The following is a 20,638-nucleotide window of genomic DNA, read 5'->3' as shown; positions in this document are numbered from 1 at the left end:
CAACCGTCTGCTGCAGTGACTGGTGTGCTCTGAGTGGCATCCAGCTTCATAGCTTTCCTTTCCCCCGCAGCTTGGTATTCATCACCCATCTCCTCATTAAGATAAGCTGATACAGTAGGCAGCAATATAGAAGGAAATACAGTGAAATATCAGTAAGTAAAATGTAGAATACCTTGTTTTTAGCTAATTCCTTTTCCAAATTGCATCTTTCTTGTGCTATTTCTTTTTCTGTTTTATTAACCTGCCCAAGGGGGATGGGAAAAAAAGAAATAGGTCAATTTTATAGTAGCTGACAGGCTCCACTATAGCAGACATATCCTGCATGTCAATTAATACCTACACTGCAGAGATAGCACATCCTCTCAGAAAAGGGGCCAATCAGGGAGTCTCTGAGGCAGAGCAGACTTCACAAATAGCCCTGAAATTAGAAAGACACGTCTGCATGTCAGACTCTGCTGGTTCCTTCCTAAGCAGGAAGACAGGGCTGTTCCCCTTTAACCTTCACTGCCCCACTCCTTCAGGGGAAATCAATTTTTAAAATCTGACTCCTTAACTAACATGAGGATGTGTGAGTTACTAATTAACATTCACTAATGCTGGATAAGAATATACTGTTCTATTTGGCACAGACTACTTCACAGGCTAAAAGGCATAGGTTAGCCACCTAAAGATTCTTCACTGGGCAACTCAGACAAACTGCATCTGGGTTTTATTTCTTTTCTTGTCTTTTGCATTTAGAATACAATTTTAAAACATCATCACACCACAACGAGAAGATAACGTAAATTTGGTTCTACCTACCTCCCTCTGAAATCTTTCTTTCTCCTCTAGCAGAGACTTCTTCTCTTGCATTGATGCTTCCAATTCACCTCGCAATCTTGCAATAGTTGATTCTAGCAACTCTTTTTGCACAGCTGTTCTCTTTTCAGCATCCTGTGCTTTCTGGATACACTGGTTATGCTCAAGGATTAAATGATCCCTGCAGGAAGAGAACAAGAACATATGAAAGCTAAATGAGAGTTCTAATTTAACAGAAAGAGCAATTACATGTTCTTATAGAACATATTTCCTGACTGAGAGTAGTTACTAAAATGTTCTAACAAAACTAGTTTCTTAAGGGCAGAGTCTTTATTTTATCTCTGTGGCTGGTCCAAAAAATGCACAATCAAATGTTTTCATTGAAGATAAGACTGAGACAGACACATGATAAGAAACACAAATGTAAGAACAAAAGATGTATAAGAAGTTGCCCATAATTTACTTACAGATGTGCTTGGAGTTGGGTTTTCTCATTCTGAACAGTCTGTAGTTCATTTGTGATACTGGCATGGGCTGCATCCAGCAATAAGTTTTGTTCTTGAAATGTCTGCGTCATCATTTTCTGCTCTACCTGAGTGTTAAGAGCAATAGTAGAAGTTGAAACTCCAGAAAGTCTTTTGATAGGGTGTCATTGGAGTAACTAATCAAAAACACTGAACTAACTTAAAAAAACAAGTAATATTTACATAAATAAAACCTCTTTTTAAAACAATTTATCTTAATGCCCAGTTTCTCTTTGTCCTCCTCTGAGTTGACTACAATTCTACCATTTTATAGCTCTACTAGCCAATAGTCAAGATGTATTATTTACCCAGCCTGCTGAAAAATTATAAAACTCCTAATACCAACATATTTTTAAAGATAGAAAATTATATTACGAGTATTTTTGGTATTTTAAAATTTCAATATGGTACTTCATTTTTAAAAGTAAAACAATATAAATGTATATAAAATGAAAAGATCCCTTCCTCTCTATCTACACTTTCCCTCCAAATAATCCCACATTCTAAGGATTATCATGTTTAACAGTTTGCTGTGAATTCTTTTGAGACTATCTTAAATTGCACTCAGATAATGTTACAGCAGAAGCACTATAACTGTTTTACATAATTTATTTTCTTTGGCTCACCATTTTGGGATTATCAAAACATGACATTTTTATGTACCATATGCCCCTACACATAATCCATAAAGTTTTTGCAAATACAGTACATATTAATAATTAGTTTTATAAATTCTTTTTAAAAGACTTCTATTTTAACATTTGATTGCAAAGCAAGCCTTCACACTGGTAAAATGGGATCCCAATTGTGTTATACTCCAAAATTTTGAAATATTTGTAATAAGTATTTCATTGTATATTCAGTCCACTGAATTATAAGTCCATGAAAGTAGGAATTTTGTCTTGTTCACCACTATAATCCTATCTAGATATAGCATTATACTTGCACAGAGTTAAAAACTAAATATTTATTGAGTATATGTTACATGCAAAGCAGGCTTAGCACTATGAGAAATAAAGATATATAAGGCAATGTTCTTGCCTTTAGGGAGCTCACAGTGTAATCCAGGAAATGAACCAGCACATAAATTACTACTAGAGAATGCAGAATGTGGATGCAGCATAACATAATGATTACATACATTGACTCTGGAGTCACCTGAGGTTAAAAGGCAACTCTACTTCTTGCTAGTTAGGTGAATTTGGGCAAGTGAACTTCTCTAACCCTCATTTTCTTATCTGTAAAATAAGGGTAATAAATACCCTTTTACATAATGGCTGCTACAATTAAAGGAGGTAATATGTGTAAAATCCTTAGCACAATGCTTAGTATATATAGTAAGTATGCTTACAAAAAGAGAAAGTGATCTATTTCTATGGTAGTCTGTTAATTTTCCAGGAATAGAAGTTGAAAGGGAAAACTTATCCCTTCTTGTTGGGATGATCAAACTCCCTGAAGAAAGTGACTCAAATAATAAAGAGAATTTCAGATATTGAAGATGAAGTAAAAAGCATTCTCAGCAGAGAAAATGGCATAAGCAAAACGAGAAATTGTAAGGTGTTTGAGGAAAAGGTTAAGTACTTTAGGGTTAGTTATACGTGTTCTCCATGATTCTATAAATAATGGGACAAATAATAATTTTTCCTCAAGTGATGATACTTGAGAAGAAATCATGAAAAGCCCTGAGTGTAAGGCCAAATCACCCCTCTGATGAAAATTGAAAAGCACTAATAGAAATAAGATAATTCAGTCGATTTTTTAAATTTATTGTTAAAATATTTTATTTCTCCAGTTGCCCATAAACATTTCCTGATCTATCAACCAGGCTGGCTTTCTGCCACCTGGTGAACTCTATTAAATTTAACACATTCACTAGCATTAAATGAATACCTGCAGAATGGCCTGATGGTCAGCAATGATTCTGGCTTTTTCCATAGTAACAGTCTGAAGAATGCAGCTCAGCTCTGAACACTTTTTAGTTAATTGGTCATTCAAAACCTAAGAAAATACACACAGCAAGTCACTGGTCTCTCCAATAAAGAGTTATTTTTACTTAAGTATTATTTTTAATGATTACATAGTATCTCACTGTATATGTGAACCTAATCTATTTAACCTATCCTCAATTCACATGTCATTAGTTTAAAAAATACTTTCAAATATTAAAAGTCTATACCCTAAATAATTCTAAATTAAGAGATTTGTTGATTTGATAGAGCAACTGAAGCATATGGCATTTTACTGATCTACTCTTCACAACTTTGAACACTGGTTCATTAGAGCAAGACATCTGCAAAATGGAATTTACAATGGAATTTACAGAGCCAATATTACGGAAATCCATGAGCATTCAGAATTATTTAGCTAGTAACACAAAATACCTAAGCTCCTTCGCCATTAGCTGACAATATTCACAAAAGCAAAATATAGATGATTTTACCATCATGAGATTAATGTTTCAAAATAAAACAAAAATCTTTTGAGCTACACAGATCTATCATGTATGCAGGTAGTTAATAATTCTCTTTTCATAATTTGAAATTTGTATCATTGAGAAAAACATCTCAATTATCAGTTATTTTTGCAAGGTAGATTTGGCAAAGATCTTATGTTTTAAACAAGTTCTTCAAGAACAAGCAACTTTGAAGGAGCACTAGGAAAAAAACACAAGAAATAAAATGGAGTAAAAGAAAAGATAAATAAAAGATTATCTGGCAAACATCACAAGTGGTATGGGCAGTACAGTAGTTAGAAACACATTCAGGGGCACAAAGTCACACCAGACGCAGATGTACAAACTATTCATCAAGGAATACCTGGGGATGAAACAGAGAACCCTTGCTCTTTGAAAAGAAATAGCTAATTTTCTTTGGAGCCAGGTTACCTGAATTCAAATTCCAACTCTGCCACCTATTATCTATGTTCCTGAACTTCTCTGTACATCAGCTTCCTTATCTTTAAAATGTGAATAATAGTTTTCATTTCATGGGGCCATTGTGAGGATTACTATTTGTTACTAATATAAGGTGCCTGGAATTGTGCCTGGAATGTGGAATGGGCTCAGTAAAAATGTTAACTACTATTAGTATATGAAGAGTAATAGTAGTTGATGTTATTATATTAAAAACACAGTCACTTTGTATTTTCTTTATTATTTTTATTATACAGAGAACCCAGCAACACTCTGATCCTAATATTGAGACAATCAAATTGTACCAAGAGAAAAGGTATTTTAAACGATAAACAAATTTTTAGGCTCTGTGGTAAGTAACTCCAATTTGCCTGCATATCTGGTGACTCTTCTTGTTGCAGATGCACATATATATAAAACATCACCTACATTTGGGAATCACTATCCCAAAAATGATTACATCTAACTTCAAAATCCAGCAAGCATTTGTTAGGTTCCTACTGTATAATTATTTACTATACAAGATACAAAGAAAGCATAAGACATAGCCCTTGCCATGGAACTATTCAGAAGTTCACTTTGGAGGGGGAAATACATATATTTAATGATCAAATTAGCAAGCAAGCAAAGGCAAAGTGTAAACTAGTATATAATTTTAGTGGTACATCTTGTATACTTATATATCATAGGAATTTGGAGAGTGAAATGAGAAATGTATTTAATTTGATAATGTTTCAAAGATGAAATAAATCTTATGGAAATGAAAAGTTGAGCGATGGAGATGGTATGAATTTATATAATCAAGACTAATTTTGTTTCTTGGTTAACTGAACAAAATTAAATAACATCTAAAAATTAGCAAAATCATGTGCATTTACTTGTGCTTTTTCTGATGCTTCATGAAGAGACGTTATTTTGGACCTCAAATATGCATTTTCTTCGTGTTCCTTGTTGAAAGATATCTGCAGGTTCTATAAGAAAAAAATTACTCTCTTTTTCACATATAAGAGATATTGTGTGCACCCCTATAAAAATAACTGTTTTGTATTTCAGCCAGTACCAGTTCAAGTTCCAATGACATACACTGGAACTTTATAAATGTCTTATAAAGAATGTATAAACATCTTGGTATCTTCAACTCCTAAACTTCTCTTTATTTCAGAACTATTTATCAAAACTGTTTATTTAGAACAATAATGAGATACCACTACATACCTAATACAATGGCCAAAATCTAGAACACTGACAACACCAACTGTTGTCAAGGATGTGGAGCAACAGGGACCCTCATTCATTGCTGGTGGGAATGTAAAATGGTACAACCACTTTGAAAGACAGTTTGGTGATTTCTTACAAAACTAAATCTATTCTTACCATATGATCCAGTAATCACGCTCCTTGAGACTTATCCATTTGGAGTTGAATACCTATGCCCACACAAAAACCCACACACAGATACTTATAGCAGCTTTAATCATAATTGCCAAAGCTTGGAGCAATCAAGATGTCCATGAGTAAGTCAATGGATTAATTGTGGTATATCCAGACAAAGGAATATTATTCAGCACTAAAAATAAATGAGCTTTTAGCCAGGCACAAAGGCTCATCCCTGTAATCCCAGCACTTTGGGAGGCTGAGGCAGGCAGATCACCTGAGGTCAGGAGTTTGAGACTAGCTGGCTAACATGATGAAACCCTATCTCTACTAAAAAATACAAAAATTAGCCAGGCGTGGTAGAGGGCGCTTGTAATCCCAACTACTCGGGAGGCTGAGACAGGAGAATCACTTGAACCCAGGAGGCAGAGGTTGCAGTGATCTGATAGCACCAATGCACTCCAGCTCGGGTGAGACTCCATCTCAAAAAAAAAAAAAAAAAGAAAAATGTGCTATCAAGCCATGAAAAGACATGGAGGAAACATAAATACTTATTACTAAGTGAAAGAAACCAGTCTGAAAGGCTATAGACTGTATGATTCCAACTAAATGGCATTCTGGAAAAGGCAAATCTATGGAGACGGTAAAAAGATCAATGGTTGCCAGGGATTAGAAGGGGAGGGAGGGATGAATAAGCAAAGCACAGAAGATTTTTAGAGCAATGAAACTACTCTGTATGATACTATAATATAAAATATATCTACTATAATGGTAAATACATGTCATTATACATTTGTTTAAATCCATAGAATGCACAACACCAAGAGTGAACCCTAATGTAAACTACGGACTCTGGGTGACAATGTGTCAATATAGGTTCATCAACTGTAATAATGTACCACTCTGGTGGGGGATGTAAAATGGTACATCAATTTTTTAAATGGATATCCATCAAATGGCTAATGAGGAAGCCTATGCATGAATAGGGGTACAGAGTATATGGGAAATCTCTTTACCTTCTGTTCAATTTTGTTGTGAACTTAAAGCTGCTCTTAAAAATAAAGCCTATTTTTTAAAAACTGTTTATTAAATCTATTCTTATATTGAGATTCCAGTTAGAAAGAATTTGCCTAAAACCATAACCTAAATACACCTAGTATCTTTATATCAAAGTTCTACTCCCTAAGATTAAATATTTGTTGTATTATTATACATACACATTTTTTCCTATTAGCAGTAAGATCTTATGACTTCAAAGGAAGACATTCAAGGATCTTTTAAAGTTACAAGTGAACATATTTTCAAAAATGAGGACCCGAGGGTGGAGCAGAAGAAAACACCTTTGTTCTATGGTTATAGGAAAAAAAAAAAAAAAAAGCTACTTTTCTTGAGATGAGAGAAGTGATAACAGATGTGCACTGTAGGTGGGACTTTCCCTAAAACATACTTAATAGAATGGGGAAAGACAAAATATAAATCTTCTTCCTACAGAGGAAGAACCACCCTTCTATTTTCCCAGGAGAAGCATTTCAAGAAAAATAAACATCATATAACATAGGATGAGACAGCATCCAAAAGAAATAGAATCGACACATCAAGAGACTTAGAAATGTAGTAAGATATAAAGTCATTATGTTTTTAATTTTCAAAATTATGGCAAAATATACATTAGACAAAATTTATCATTTGAACCACTGTTAAGTGTACAGTGTCATTAAACACATCCACACTGTTGTACAACCACCAACACCAAAAAGTAGTTATATTTCTTACATTAAGTTTACTTTAAATAATTAGTTTGCAAGAGGCAAAAAGCACAAATAAGTCTTATTATTTTTGCCAACTGACATTTTTCAAACTCTAATAACCTTCATGAAATGATTTCTTAGTTCCTAACACCATTATCCTAAATATACTACTCATTGACATGAAACTTTTTTTTTTTATAAAACTTTTATGAGAATAAGCAGCACTGTAAGCCAACATGGAAGAAGAAACAGGACTTAGCGAAGAGAGGAAAGACCATCTCTGTACTCCACAACTTCACAACTCACCTTATTTTCTTCAACCAACTTGGAAATGAGGTCATCTCTAGAAGCTAAAAACAAAAATTACACACAACTATGATAATAGTAACTTGCTACATTGAAATCACATAGTGAGAAGCTTTAAATATTTTATGTCTATTTTTTGTAGAGATAAGGAGAACCCAACTATTTCTATCATATTTTTATATAGACTAGAAACTGTTATGGAATTATCAAGAAACTAGTCCGGCCGGGCGCGGTGGCTCAAGCCTGTAATCCCAGCACTTTGGGAGGCCGAGACGGGCGGATCACGAGGTCAGGAGATCAAGACCATCCTGGCTAACCCGGTGAAGAAACCCCGTCTCTACTAAAAAAAAAAAATACAAAAATCTAGCCGGGCGAGGTGGTGGGCGCCTGTAGTCCCAGCTACTCGGGAGGCTGAGGCAGGAGAATGGCGTGAACCCGGGAGGTGGAGCTTGCAGTGAGCTGAGATCCGGCCACTGCACTCCAGCCTGGGCGACAGAGCGAAACTCCGCCTCAAAAAAAAAACAAACAAAAAAAAACACACAAAAAAAGAAACTAGTCCACAGTCATTTGCAATGGTAAATGAGGTCTCTGAAGGATTTTAAGCTGAGGAGGGGCATGATCAAAAGATTCTGTTAGAGAGATCACTCTAACAAAGGTACAATAAAGGCAAGGAGATGAATTTAGTAGCTGTTAAAGTAACTGACACATGAGTAAATGACAATTCAATAAAGTAATGATAATGAGGACTGACTCTCACTGGTCATGACAACAGAGACAGAGGAAAAACAGATGTGTGAAACAGTAAACAGAGAGCACTTTTGGACTTGGTGGCTTACTAGTGGGGTAAAATCAACAGATGAGACAAGGAGAACATCTCGGGCAGCAGGGTGAATAGTGGACTCTACAGCTAAATAGGGAATACAGACCATGGAGCAGGTTTTGGGGACAGAATGAGTGAAACACTTAAGTTTTCTATGTGTTTTGACATATCTGCAAGGCATCCAAATGTAGATATTTAGTTGTCAGTAAGATACTGGTCTAGAACTCAGGAGGATGATTTTGTATGGAAAAAAAGATCTGAAACCACTCAGAGCATGCACAAATGAAAAGAAAATCAAAGACCAAAAATTGTGGAACAGTTTGGCATTATATACTAGCAGCCAAAAAGTGTAAACCTATCTGAGCGTAATGTTTTGCCTTCACAGAAAAATTCATAGCGATCTATCAGTCTTGTTTCACTTAAATATTCTAAAGCCAGAAATTATAAAACATATGAAAACGGATATTTTGTATAGGATACACCTTAGAAAAACTTTTTGAACACATGAATCCACAATTCAACAGAATAAATTCTAATTTAAAATACATGAAGGAGAAAAAAGATGAACTATATGACCTTGGGAAAATTCTACTAATCAAAGTAAGAATGAAAACGGAGGGTTTATCTTACTTTGAAGAACAATTTATTCATCGTAAGTACTATAAATCCGTATATAATCTGCTTGTTGTTAATAAACTTAATTACATGTTTAAATTCATTGAAGCAAATATTTAAAGGCATTCCTTTTATTAATGTAGCTTGAATAACTACTTGTACCTTAAAGTAATAAAATTGCATATATATCAAGTCTATAATTCAGTACTATGCACCTAGTTGGCATTCAGACGGGCTTCCTTTTCCTCATGTCAGTTTGAATTATTGTTGTTTTAATCTTGGTTTTTTAATGGTGTTGCACAAACTCTTTATAAAATTCAAAAATAAAGCATTAATCCAACAAGAAAGTAACATAAAAATTCAGAGGGCCAACTAATAGATACCTGTTTTAGGTCCAGCTACTCTAATTCTACTTGCTGTGGGTCTTTGGGTACGGTCAGTGTGGATCCTTTTATATTTTCTTTTTTTTTTTTTTTTAAATGGAGTCTTGTTCTGTCGCCCAGGCTGGAGTGCAATGGCACGATCTTGGCTCACTGCAATCTCGGCCTCCCAAGTAGCTGGCAGCCTCCTGAATAGCTGGGACTACGGGCACGTGCCACCACACTTGGCTATTTTTTTGTATTTTTAGTTGAGATGGGGTTTCACCGTGTTAGCCAGGATGCTCTCAATCTCCTGACCTCATGATCCACCTGCCTTGGCCTCCCCAAGTGCTGAGATTACAGGCGTGAGCCACTGCGCCCAGCCCCTTTTATATCTTCTATAGAATGTGTGCATTTTCCTATCTTTCTGACAGGTTGTTGCAGTGCTCAAATGAGATAATGTGGCAGCACCATGAAATGTACATATATTTTTGTAGGCACACAATTACAGGAAGACAGAAAATTATCCAGGGGCATTGTTGGTGAGAACTTCACACAGTCATTCACTACTATAAGAAAAGGGAATATTTTCTGCTAAAAGCAGTTAAGTCAAAACATTGAATAGATGACTCTTGATCTATATTTTTTATAATTTCCATTTCCTTTTTGGTATTCTCTGCCCCCATTACAGCCACAGAGCACAGAAGGTGAACTGGAGAGTACACTAGCTTGGAGTTAGAAGATCCAGTTCTAGGTCTTACTTTGCCATTTTTTCCTTTTGCAAGTCTGGAAGGATAGCTCTGAGTATTGAATGAAATAATCTATGTGAAAGTTCAGTGTAAACCGTGATGTATTAATCACATGAAGCACTGCCCTTATAACTCCATGACCTCTGTCATTGAGACTATCTGGAAACTGCTTCATAATGAAGTACTAGCAACAGTAGTATGATAAAAGGCTGAAGGGTTAGAAGAAACATGACCAAACACCTTGGGATCAAGTCTAGGCTCTTTCATTTACCAGCTCTGTCATCTTTGAGGACTCATCTATAAAAAGAGATTAATCTAAGCTCTCTTTAAGGTACCTTACAACTATCCATCTCTACAAATGTAAGTTAATCAAAATAGATAGATAACATGAAGAATGGAGAATCTGACATGATGAACTGACAGAATCCATAAGTTATCAAGGATTTAGGGCCTTACTTCCTTATTAATATTTTATTATCCAATATTCAATCTATTGTTTTACTTTTTTGCCCAATATTCAAGCCAGATGTCTAGAAACCAAATATTTCCAGGTCCACAAACAAGCTGGAAAAAACCAAATAAGGAATAGTTTGCAATTAAGAGGGTCAAATATACTATTAACAACATTCCTTCTCTGTCTCAGTACTACAGGTAGAAGGGAAATCCACAATGTTTTACATACAGCACTGTGGGAAATACCAATAACACGGGCCACTTCAAGAATTTGGGATCTTAAGAGTTTTTCCATGAAATCTCAAAAAACTAACAAGAGGGTGATTTCTAGCATCTATTTTCATACTTAGATCAGATTTGAGCTGTGAAGTAGCACTCTCCAACTCTTCTTTTTTTTGTTGTTCCTGGGCCAGTAGTTCTTGAGTGCTCTGTATAGAATCATGTAGAGCAATGCAGTTTTGCTGCAAAATGTACACCTGAAATTGTATAAGAAAAACCCCTTTTCTATAAGATAAAGATTTCTAATAAGTTGTCTTATAGCACATGTATAAGGCAACATTCCAATCTTAATGTCACTGAGAAGCAACGAGAAGTTGGTCTATGTTACAGTTAAAATCTCAACAGAATGCGGTCTCGGAGCAGTGCCATCCAATAGAAACTTCTGTGCACTTTCCAGTGCAACAATCCACTAGCCACAAGTGGCTACGGAGCACCTGAATGTGGCTAGTATGTGAAGAAATAAATCTTTTATTTAACTAATTTAAATAGCCATATGTGGCTAATGGCGACCATACTGGCATTGCAAGTTATGGCAACAAAGGATCATTTGCAAATTCCTAAAGTAGAATCCTTGTTATAATTCAGTTATGAAGGGAAACTTTTTCCATTCGATAAAATAATAAAGATTATGTCATCCAATTATATTAAAAATGAAAATATGAATTGACTCAGTTAAAGTATTCTAAATTATTTGTAGTACTTCAAATAAATATGAAGGCCAAAATATGTTAAAATAATGATAATTGAAAACAGCAGTGTAAATACAGTCCAAATTGTTTTACTTATTGATATTCTTTGCTTCCAGTGTTAGATCGCATTAGTCTTTATTTTCTATCTATGGCAGACATATACAGCATGAGACCAGGGCAATGCCTTCCAAAACCAATGTCTATAACAGAGATTGTATGATATAATGCAAAAATACTTCATCTTTCTCTTAGGAGCTAAGAGTTCACCTCTATAAAGCCTGAGGTAAATTAACCTCTCTGGTCCTTAGCTCTCTGATTCATAAATTAAGAGTGTTGAATAGTGACATTAGGGTCTTTCTTAGTTTGCGCTAACTTAAAAAAAAAAAAAAACTGTAGTAAGATTGTTAACATATTGCTAACAAAAAGTAAATATTTTAACGAATCTAGAGGAAATTAGTAAAATTTTAAGTGTATAGGTAAAATATCAGTTTTTGTTTGGTTTCACTTCCCAAACATACATAAGGAGAAGAAATCTTTCTACCTGTTTTCGTTCTACCTCCACTGCTGATCCCATTTCTTGTATTTTGAGGAGCATGGCTGATGCTGATTTCTCTAAAGATTCCCTAAGGTACTTCTCCTGAGCCAGTTGTCTCCTTAGCTACAAAGCAACATTACAGTTAGGCAAGACCAACTGAACATCATACTAGTTTAACAAAGATCAAAGTTACCTGAGAAGTTTATCAGACATGCCATCTCACCCCCAAACAGTCTTAATTCATTTATGACTACTCAGAAACATGCTTTTGTTTCTCCCTAGAAGGCCTAGGATTACCTCCTAAGGAATGTAGATCAAACGTATTGCACTCATCCTCCTATAATTTAGGTCTGTTTTCTAAAATGGAGATCAAAATCCATTAGTAAATTGAAAGCAGCACTCAGAAAAAGGAAAAAATAAGAGTAGAAAGAAAATATGAGAGTGCATAGCAAGTAGTAAGAGTAAGTGCTGCTTTGTGAAATGTTTGTGTATATGTATGTGTGTTGCAGTGTAAAATATATGTTCAACAATGGATTGTCAAAAAAAGTTTGAAAAACACTAGTATCTTACCTTACTGTGTATTTTTTGTATTTCTATATTTTCTGACTTTATTTTTCAACTCTTATTTTCCCGTATTTTGATTTATCTATATATTTTTTATCTTGCAGTATTATAAACATCACTCTGAAAACTGTTTTCATTCAATTTTGGAATTTAGAGGTCTAAACAAATAATGAAGTAACCATTAGGTAGCAGACCAAACCGACACTCCAAGAATTTGGGTACTGTGATATTGTGATATAATAAGAAATATATTATTTCATCTCTGACCCTGGTTCCTGGCACATAGCTCATAAAAAACTTGGAATCACCTCAGAAGAGTGTCTTTTGTGTGCTAATGACTGACTGGCTGGGGGTGGGGAAAGATAGGTAGCTGTGGGTGGGGGCTGGTCCCCAGAAAGATCAAAGCATGATTAGAGGACTGGGACTTCTAGCCCCTCCTCTCAACTCTAATGAGGGGAGAAGGGCTGGAAGGTAAGTTGATCATCAATGGCCAGTGATTTAATCAATCATGCCTATGTAATGAGGCCTCCATAAAAATTCAAAAGAACTGGGTTCGGAGTGCTTCTGGACAGCTAACACATGGAGGTGCCTGGAAGGTGGTGAGCCCCAGAAAGGGCCTGCGCTCCTTCCCACATGCCTTGCCCTATGCATCTCTTCCATCTGGCTGCTCAGCTGTATCCTTTGTAATGTCCTCTATAACAAATGGGCAAATGTAAGTGAAGTGTTTGAATTCTCTGAGCTGTTCTAGCAAATTATTTAAACTTGTGGAGGGGCATCATGGGAACACCGATTTTTTGCAAGTCAGTCAGAAGGACAACTTGGGGCTTGCAACTGGCGTCTAAAGTGGGGGGCAATCTTGTGAGACTGAGTCCTCACCTGTCTTCAGGTAGATAGTGTAAGGACTGAATTGAATTACAGGACACTCAACTGGTGTCCACTGAAGAACAGAATTTCTTGGTGTGTCGTCGGGTGTCAGAAGTGTTCTGCTGTGAGGTATGTGAGAGTAGAAAAACACACTTTTTTTTTTCTTCCCTATTTTGGAGGCACACTGACCTTATTTTTGTCAACAAATGACTATAAAAAGAATCACATAAAACATAAAGAAGGTTAAGAGTCTCTTTTATTATTAGGTAAAGAGATCCTTTTCAATTGAAATGGGAACTGCAGAGAATGCTATTCCTTTTAAGAAGTGATGTGAAACTGAAAGAAATTCTATTTTAAAACTCCAGTGTAGATGACATTTAGAGTACACTATACCTGTTTTCTAAATTGTACACATTTTTTTCTCTATGGATAATATATTTTATAATTTTTAAAATGTTTTTTTAAAAGTTAAAAGGTAAAAAATGTCTTGGGATAAAACTGTTACAAGATTGCTCATTTTGGAAACGCTCTATAACGTTTTTAATCATATCCTTGATATTTGACATGTAGGTTTTTCCAATTTTTCACTATTGCAAATGCTGCTCTCCTGAACATACTTGTGAACAGGTCTTTCCTTACATTTTTGATTATTTCCTAAGGATAAATTCCTATAAGAATCATTTTTTCCAATTATTACCTTCATAATTTTCCAATTATTACCTTATCAATAGTATTTGAATAAATCTCATCAGTACTATGTATTAAAATTTTCTTAAATCTCTTCTGATCTAATAAATGAAAACTAACATCTTAATAATTTTGGATTTCTTTGGTTATTGTGAGATTAAATATCTTCTAATATAGTTATCAGCTCTTTATATATTTATGCAATAAACTGTCATACTTATCCTTTGTCCATTGTTTTTTGGGCATTTTAAGACAATTTTACACTTTTTTTGTTTTTGTTTTTGTTTTTGAGATTGGTCTCACTGTGTCAGCCAGGATGAGTGCAATGGTGCAACCATGGCTCACTGCAGTCTTGACCTCCTCAGGCTCAAGTAAACCTCCCACCTCAGCCTCCTGAATACCTGGTACTAAAGGAGTGTGCCACCATGCCCAGCTAATTCAAAAAATTTGTTGTTGAGCCAGGGTCTCACTTTGTTACCAAGGCTGGTCTCACTCCTGGGCTCAAGCAATCCTCTTGCCTCAAGTCTCCTAAAGTGCTGAGCTTACAGGTATGAGTCACCGTGCCTGGCAGTTTTAAGTTTTGGGGCGGTGGGTTTTGGAGATGGGATCTCACTCTGTGGCCCAGGCTGCAGTGGCATGATCACTGCAGCCTCGACCTCCCAGGCTTAAGTGATCCTCCCACCTCAGCCTCTTAAGTATCTGGGACTACAGATGTATACCATTGTGCTGTTTTGTTTTGTTTTGTTTTTTGTAGAAATGGGGTTTTGCCATGTTGCCCAGGCTGTTAAAGTCTTTAAAAGGGAAAACTATTAACACATTGCCTATTTGTGTTATAATACCTTATTACAAGGGTCCCCAACCCCTGGGGCCACAGACTGGTACTGCTCCATGGCTTGTTAGGAACCAGGCCACACAGCAGGAGGTGGGCAGTGGGTGAACCAGCCCTACTGCCTGGGATCCACCTGGAGGTCAGTGGCAGCATTAGATTCTCATAGGACCGTGAACCTTATTGTGAACGGTGCATGCAAGGGATCTAGGCTGCGCGCTTCTTATGAGAATTTAACTAATGCCTGATGATTTGAGGTGGAACGGTTTCATCCCAAAACCATTCCTCTCAACTCCCCCAGCCCCATGGAAAAACTGTCTTCCAAGAAACTCGTCCCTAGCGCCAAAAAGGTTAGGGACTACTGCTTTATTAGTTTTGCTTTTTATATGTAGAAGTATTCTTATGTGGTCAAATCTATTGACCTTTTTATAATTTCGTTCTTTTTAAGCTTAGAAATTGCTTACTTATCCTATGATAAGTTAAATATTACAATCTATGTAAGAATGAGCCATTTTATTTGTGGTTATATTTTTTCAGATTTTTTTTTTTTTTTTTTTTTTTTTTTTTGAGACGGAGTCTCGCTTTGTCACCCAGGCTGGAGTGCAGTGGCGCAATCTCGGCTCACTGCAAGCTCCGCCTCCCGGGTTCACGCCATTCTCCTGCCTCAGCCTCCCGAGTAGCCGGGACTACAGGCGCCCGCCACTGCGCCCGGCTAATTTTTTTCTATTTTTTAGTAGAGACGGGGTTTCACCATGGTCTCGATCTCCTGACCTTGTGATCCGCCCGCCTCGGCCTCCCAAAGTGCTGGGATTACAGGCGTGAGCCACCGCGCCTGGCCATTTTTTCAGATTTTAGTATCAGATTATAATTACTTTCTCAAATATAGTAGCTTAATATACTTTTCTAAACTTTGTATCAAATTATGTACTACAATTTGTTCAAGATATAATTTATTCCTTGAAAGTTTCAAAATACTCACCCAGGAAATCATCTCGTTTAAATTTTAGTTGCATTACTGTCAAATGTGATTCAACCTCTAGTTCATTCAGAATTAAATACTTCACTCTTTTAAATTCTGTTTTAATGACCCCCATTATGTAGGCTTGAAAGCATTCAGCTAGCCACTTTTTAAAGAATGGCCACTTTTAAAAAGAGACATTTTCCTCTTTTATACATGATATACCTAAAATGTGCCATACAAAAGCACATTACAAAGAGAATCCTTTACTATTGAAGTATTTGTTTCTGAAGTACTATTAAGGGCAATCAGTTTAATGTTTATAACATCCAGATTTTGTATCTATTTTATATATATTTCATATGTCTTAGGAAGATAAATACCATACTTCTATCTGTATATAACCCTCTGTCATAAGCTGAATTGTGTCCTCCAAAATTCCTATGTTGAAGCCGAATATCTGCTACCTCACAATGAGACTCCCTTTGGAGACAGGGCCTTTCAACAGGTGATTAAATTAAAATGAAGCCATTGGGGTGTACCCTAATGCAATCTGACTATATCCTGATTAGAAGAGATTTGGGCACACAGAGACACCAGGGATGGTTACACACAAATAGAAAAGCATGTGAGGACCCAGTTAGAAGGCAGATACCTGCAAGCCAAGGAGAAAGGCCAGGAGAAACCAAATCTGCTAACAACTTGATCTTGGACTTCAAGCCTCCAGAACTTCAACAAATAAATTTCTGTTTATACCACCAAGTCTTTAGGACTCTGTTATGGCAGCCCAGCAAACTAATACACCCTTTCTTTTTCACATACCCTCAGAATGCCCATGTTTGACTATTATAGCACTTTTGCAAGTCTTTGACAGAGCTTAATCAAAATTCAAGACTTTACCATAGAACCAAGAATTAAGAATAAGATTTTCCCAGTAAAAACTAATGTTAAATGGCAATCCAGAGGAGAAAGGATTGTCTTTTCAACAAATGGTGCTGGCAACACTGGACATCCACATGCCAAGAAGAAATTCATCTAGATACAGATCTCATACCTTTCATAAAAATTAGCTCAAAATAGATCAAAGACCTAAATGTAAAATGAAAACCTATAAAATCTCTTAGAAGATGACACAAGAAAAAATCTTAGCGACTTGGGTTTGTAGACTTTTTAGATACAATTCTAAAATTACGATCCATGAAAGAAAAAAATTGATATACTGGACTTCGTTAAAATTAAAAGTTTCTGCTCTGTGAAAGACAGCTAAGAGCATAAAAAGATAAGCTACAGAGTAGGGGAAAATAACTGCATAACACAACTTTCATAAAGGACTGGTATCCAAAATATACAAAGAACTCTTGAAACACAACAATAAGAAATAACCCAGTTACAAAATGGGGTAGGAGTCTAACAGATAACTCACCAAAGGAGATATACAGATGGCAAATAAACACATGAGAGGATTCTCAATGTCATTATATCACTAGGGATTGAAAATAAAAACAAGATACCACTACACGCCCACTGGAATGGCAAAAATTCAAAACACTGACAAGACCAAATTCTGGTGAGGATGTGCAGCAACCATAACCCTTATTCCTTGAGGATGGGCATGCAAATGATACAGTCATTTTGTAAGACAGGTTAACAGCTTCATACAAAGCTAAACGTAGGCCTACCAGATGATCCAGCAATTGCATTCCTAGGTACTATATTTGCCCGAATGAGTGGGAAACTTATGTCTATATAAGAACCTGCACACAATGTTTATAGCAGCTTTATTCATAATTGCCAAAAACTGAAAGCAACCAATATGTCCTTCAATAGGTGAATGGATAAACAAATTGTGGTACATACAATAGAATATTGTTCAGCTATATAAAGAAATGAGTTACTGAATCATGAAAAAACATGAAGGAACTTTAAGCCCATATGCTATAAAAGAAGCCAGTACAAAAAGACTACATACATATTGTATGATTCCAACAATAACCAAACTAGAGAGACAATAAAAAGATCAGTGGTTGTCAGGGGCTCAGGGGAAGACATGAGGAGGGATGGGTAGGTGAAGCACAGAGCATTTTTAGGGCAGTGCAACTATACCGTGTGATCCTGTAATGATAAATACATGGCGTTATGCATTTGTCAAACCCATAGAACTTTACGGCATGATGAATAGTGAATCTTAACATATTTCACTAAATGATGGCTCAATATTGGCTCATCAAATGTTACAAAAGTACCATACTAAATCACGATGTTAATAATAGTGAAACTGCGGGAGTGCAGAGAGGGGTACACAGGACTGTGTTTTCTGCATAATTTTTCTGTGAACCTAAAACTGCCCTAAAAATGGTCTATTAAAATTCCTTAAAAATAAACTTAATACATTCTAACTATGAACAATCAAGCTTTTATCAGTAATTACTGGCAAATAAAGTACTTAATATAATACAATTTTCCAAATACCTATGCTTACCACCTAAGTACTAAAATTTATAACCTTAAAAATAGTTTTGCATAAGAATTTTCCTAAAAAGTATGTCTACTTCTCTATTTTGTATTAACAGAATCTTTTAAATATAATTTGACCCATTTGATTTGAACATCAATTATTAATACTATTATGTCAGGGAATATTGAGGTTTCAGGCCACTACCAGAGTATATTGCGTTAGTAATTCTACTGATTCTTCCACTGCTTTCAGCTGCAAATTTTTAGTCCAACAGCTTTTAGCAGCCACCTACTTCATATTTCCCAATCTGCTATCTACTAAAAACAAGCTGAAATGAAAGTTTAAGGTAAAATTAGATGAACAGACTTATTAATAGTTTTTTATTTTAAATACAACTTTAAAAGGCCTTTGCATGAAAGTGTCCACTTAACTATAGTATATGGGCAGCCACAAGTGGTAACTATTCCTTCCTGACTCACAAAGGATTTATTTTTTATTTCTAGTTTCATGCCAGTATTGAGGTAAAAGGAAGTCTTAATGTCATGTAAGGGCAGGCACTTTCACTTGAATTCAATGTGGCATATTTTTGAAGTCTTCCTACTACATAGTCACATATTTTCTTCTTCAAAGGTTTCTTTTCATTCTCTTTCTGCTTTCTTGATTTCCCCTCTGCAATTCCAACACCTCCTCCACCCTCCATCTTTTTGTCTTACCTCTTGAATTTTAAGGTTCATTTTACGTTTTGTGGTCTTCAGTTCCTCTTCAACAATGGCTGCATTCTTCTAAAAGTAGAAGGAGAAAAGATTCTAAATAATCTGAAATGACAGGAAGAAATTGTCTATCGGTATATCAGATCAAATCAGGTTTTTTTCTGGCAACCTATAAATGCTATTTTTAATATGGTTATAAATACTCTTTGTTATAAGTCTGAAGTAATTATTACCATGAGTTATTTAACAGGAAAGCTATTACTTTGATACATGATTTCTATAATTTCCTCTTTTATATCATAAACACTGATTAATTGCACCCACCTCCTATATAAAATTCAATAATTAGAGGTCAATCTGGTAATTGACAGATATTTTACTTACAGGATATATTCTTAATTTTTTAAAGAATTCGATTTTTTCCAGCTTCAAATATTATTCGTGCTTACAAGCTGAGGATGAAAAACACAGCTTTCTCTACTTATTCTCTTTTTTATTAAGATAAATGGCACCACAATCTCAGATGTAAAACGTCAGAACCATCTTTGCCTTCTTTACTGCCTTTAGTCCTTCCCAGCACCATATTCCAGCATATCTTTTTTTTTTTTAACAGAACATTCCTCTTTCCTTTCAAAATGCCACAACCCTAGATCAGACCTAATTTGGCTCACGCCTCAAATAATGCTATGGATTCCTAATTGGTTTCCCTGCCTCCAATTTCTCTCCCTATATATTGCTAAATTTGTTTTCCTGTTTTCATTATGTCACTTTCATATCAAAAATCTTAATCACTCCCCATAGGATCAACCCCAGCTACTAATTATTCCTGATTTTCAGATGCTCTATAATGTCATTGCTAGCTAATATCCAACTTATTTCCCACAAACAAATCCTCACTCTTGTAAGGCTAGTTTATATATTTCTCCTAGCTATACCCAGTAGAAAGACCCAGGTTCAAACCTGGGTAACAAGAAGACAACAGGCATGTGTGATCTTGGACAAGTGATTTATCCCAGGGACCCAGTACTATCATTGCTAAAAAATGGGGACAATAATATCCTATTCACCCAAGATTTTGCAAAGATTAAACAAAATAACACGTTGAACATCTATTACATTGCCTAGCCCATGAAGGGAGAACAACACTGTTAGTTTCATTTCCAAGTAGTCTTTATTCTTTGCTGCCTCTGCGTGTGCTCCTTGAAATGTCCTCACCCCTACACTTTGATTCTAAAGGTCCTATCCCTTCCCTGAAGCCTGCCTAATCTATTCCAGACAGGGCATCCTCACCCTCTCAAACATGTCTGAACACAAAGCCCTTACTCGGCAATATTCACTTTTTGTCCTATACTATACTGTTCTGTAACACTTTCTATACTTATTTTTTCCTTTTTTAATTTTTCATGCTGTGGCT

At 35.6% G+C, this 20,638-nt stretch overlaps 1 protein-coding gene across 7 annotated transcripts in view; it reads right to left on the bottom strand.

Moving 5' to 3' along the window:
* CCDC150 (coiled-coil domain containing 150) overlaps positions 1-20,638 on the bottom strand; it is a 95,286-nt gene that overhangs the window by 55,396 nt on the left and 19,252 nt on the right. For 5 of the 7 annotated variants that reach the window (XM_007965721.3, XM_038001820.2, XM_038001821.2 and 2 more), the window contains 9 exons: positions 19,228-19,296; positions 12,167-12,283; positions 11,004-11,133; positions 7,662-7,705; positions 5,112-5,204; positions 3,213-3,320; positions 1,266-1,390; positions 802-979; positions 173-241 (listed from right to left, as the gene is read on the bottom strand). In XM_007965721.3, coding sequence (XP_007963912.1) covers positions 173-241; positions 802-979; positions 1,266-1,390; positions 3,213-3,320; positions 5,112-5,204; positions 7,662-7,705; positions 11,004-11,133; positions 12,167-12,283; positions 19,228-19,296 — 933 coding nt within the window. The remainder of the gene's footprint in view (positions 1-172; positions 242-801; positions 980-1,265; positions 1,391-3,212; positions 3,321-5,111; positions 5,205-7,661; positions 7,706-11,003; positions 11,134-12,166; positions 12,284-19,227; positions 19,297-20,638) is intronic. The other 2 variants (XM_038001822.2, XM_038001823.2) reach the window with 2 other exon arrangements.

Source organism: Chlorocebus sabaeus, chromosome 10, assembly GCF_047675955.1.
Source record: "Chlorocebus sabaeus isolate Y175 chromosome 10, mChlSab1.0.hap1, whole genome shotgun sequence".
NCBI lineage: Eukaryota > Metazoa > Chordata > Mammalia > Primates > Cercopithecidae > Chlorocebus > Chlorocebus sabaeus.
The sequence above is the reverse complement of the archived record's forward strand: the minus strand, read 5'-3'. Positions and strand labels throughout refer to the sequence as shown.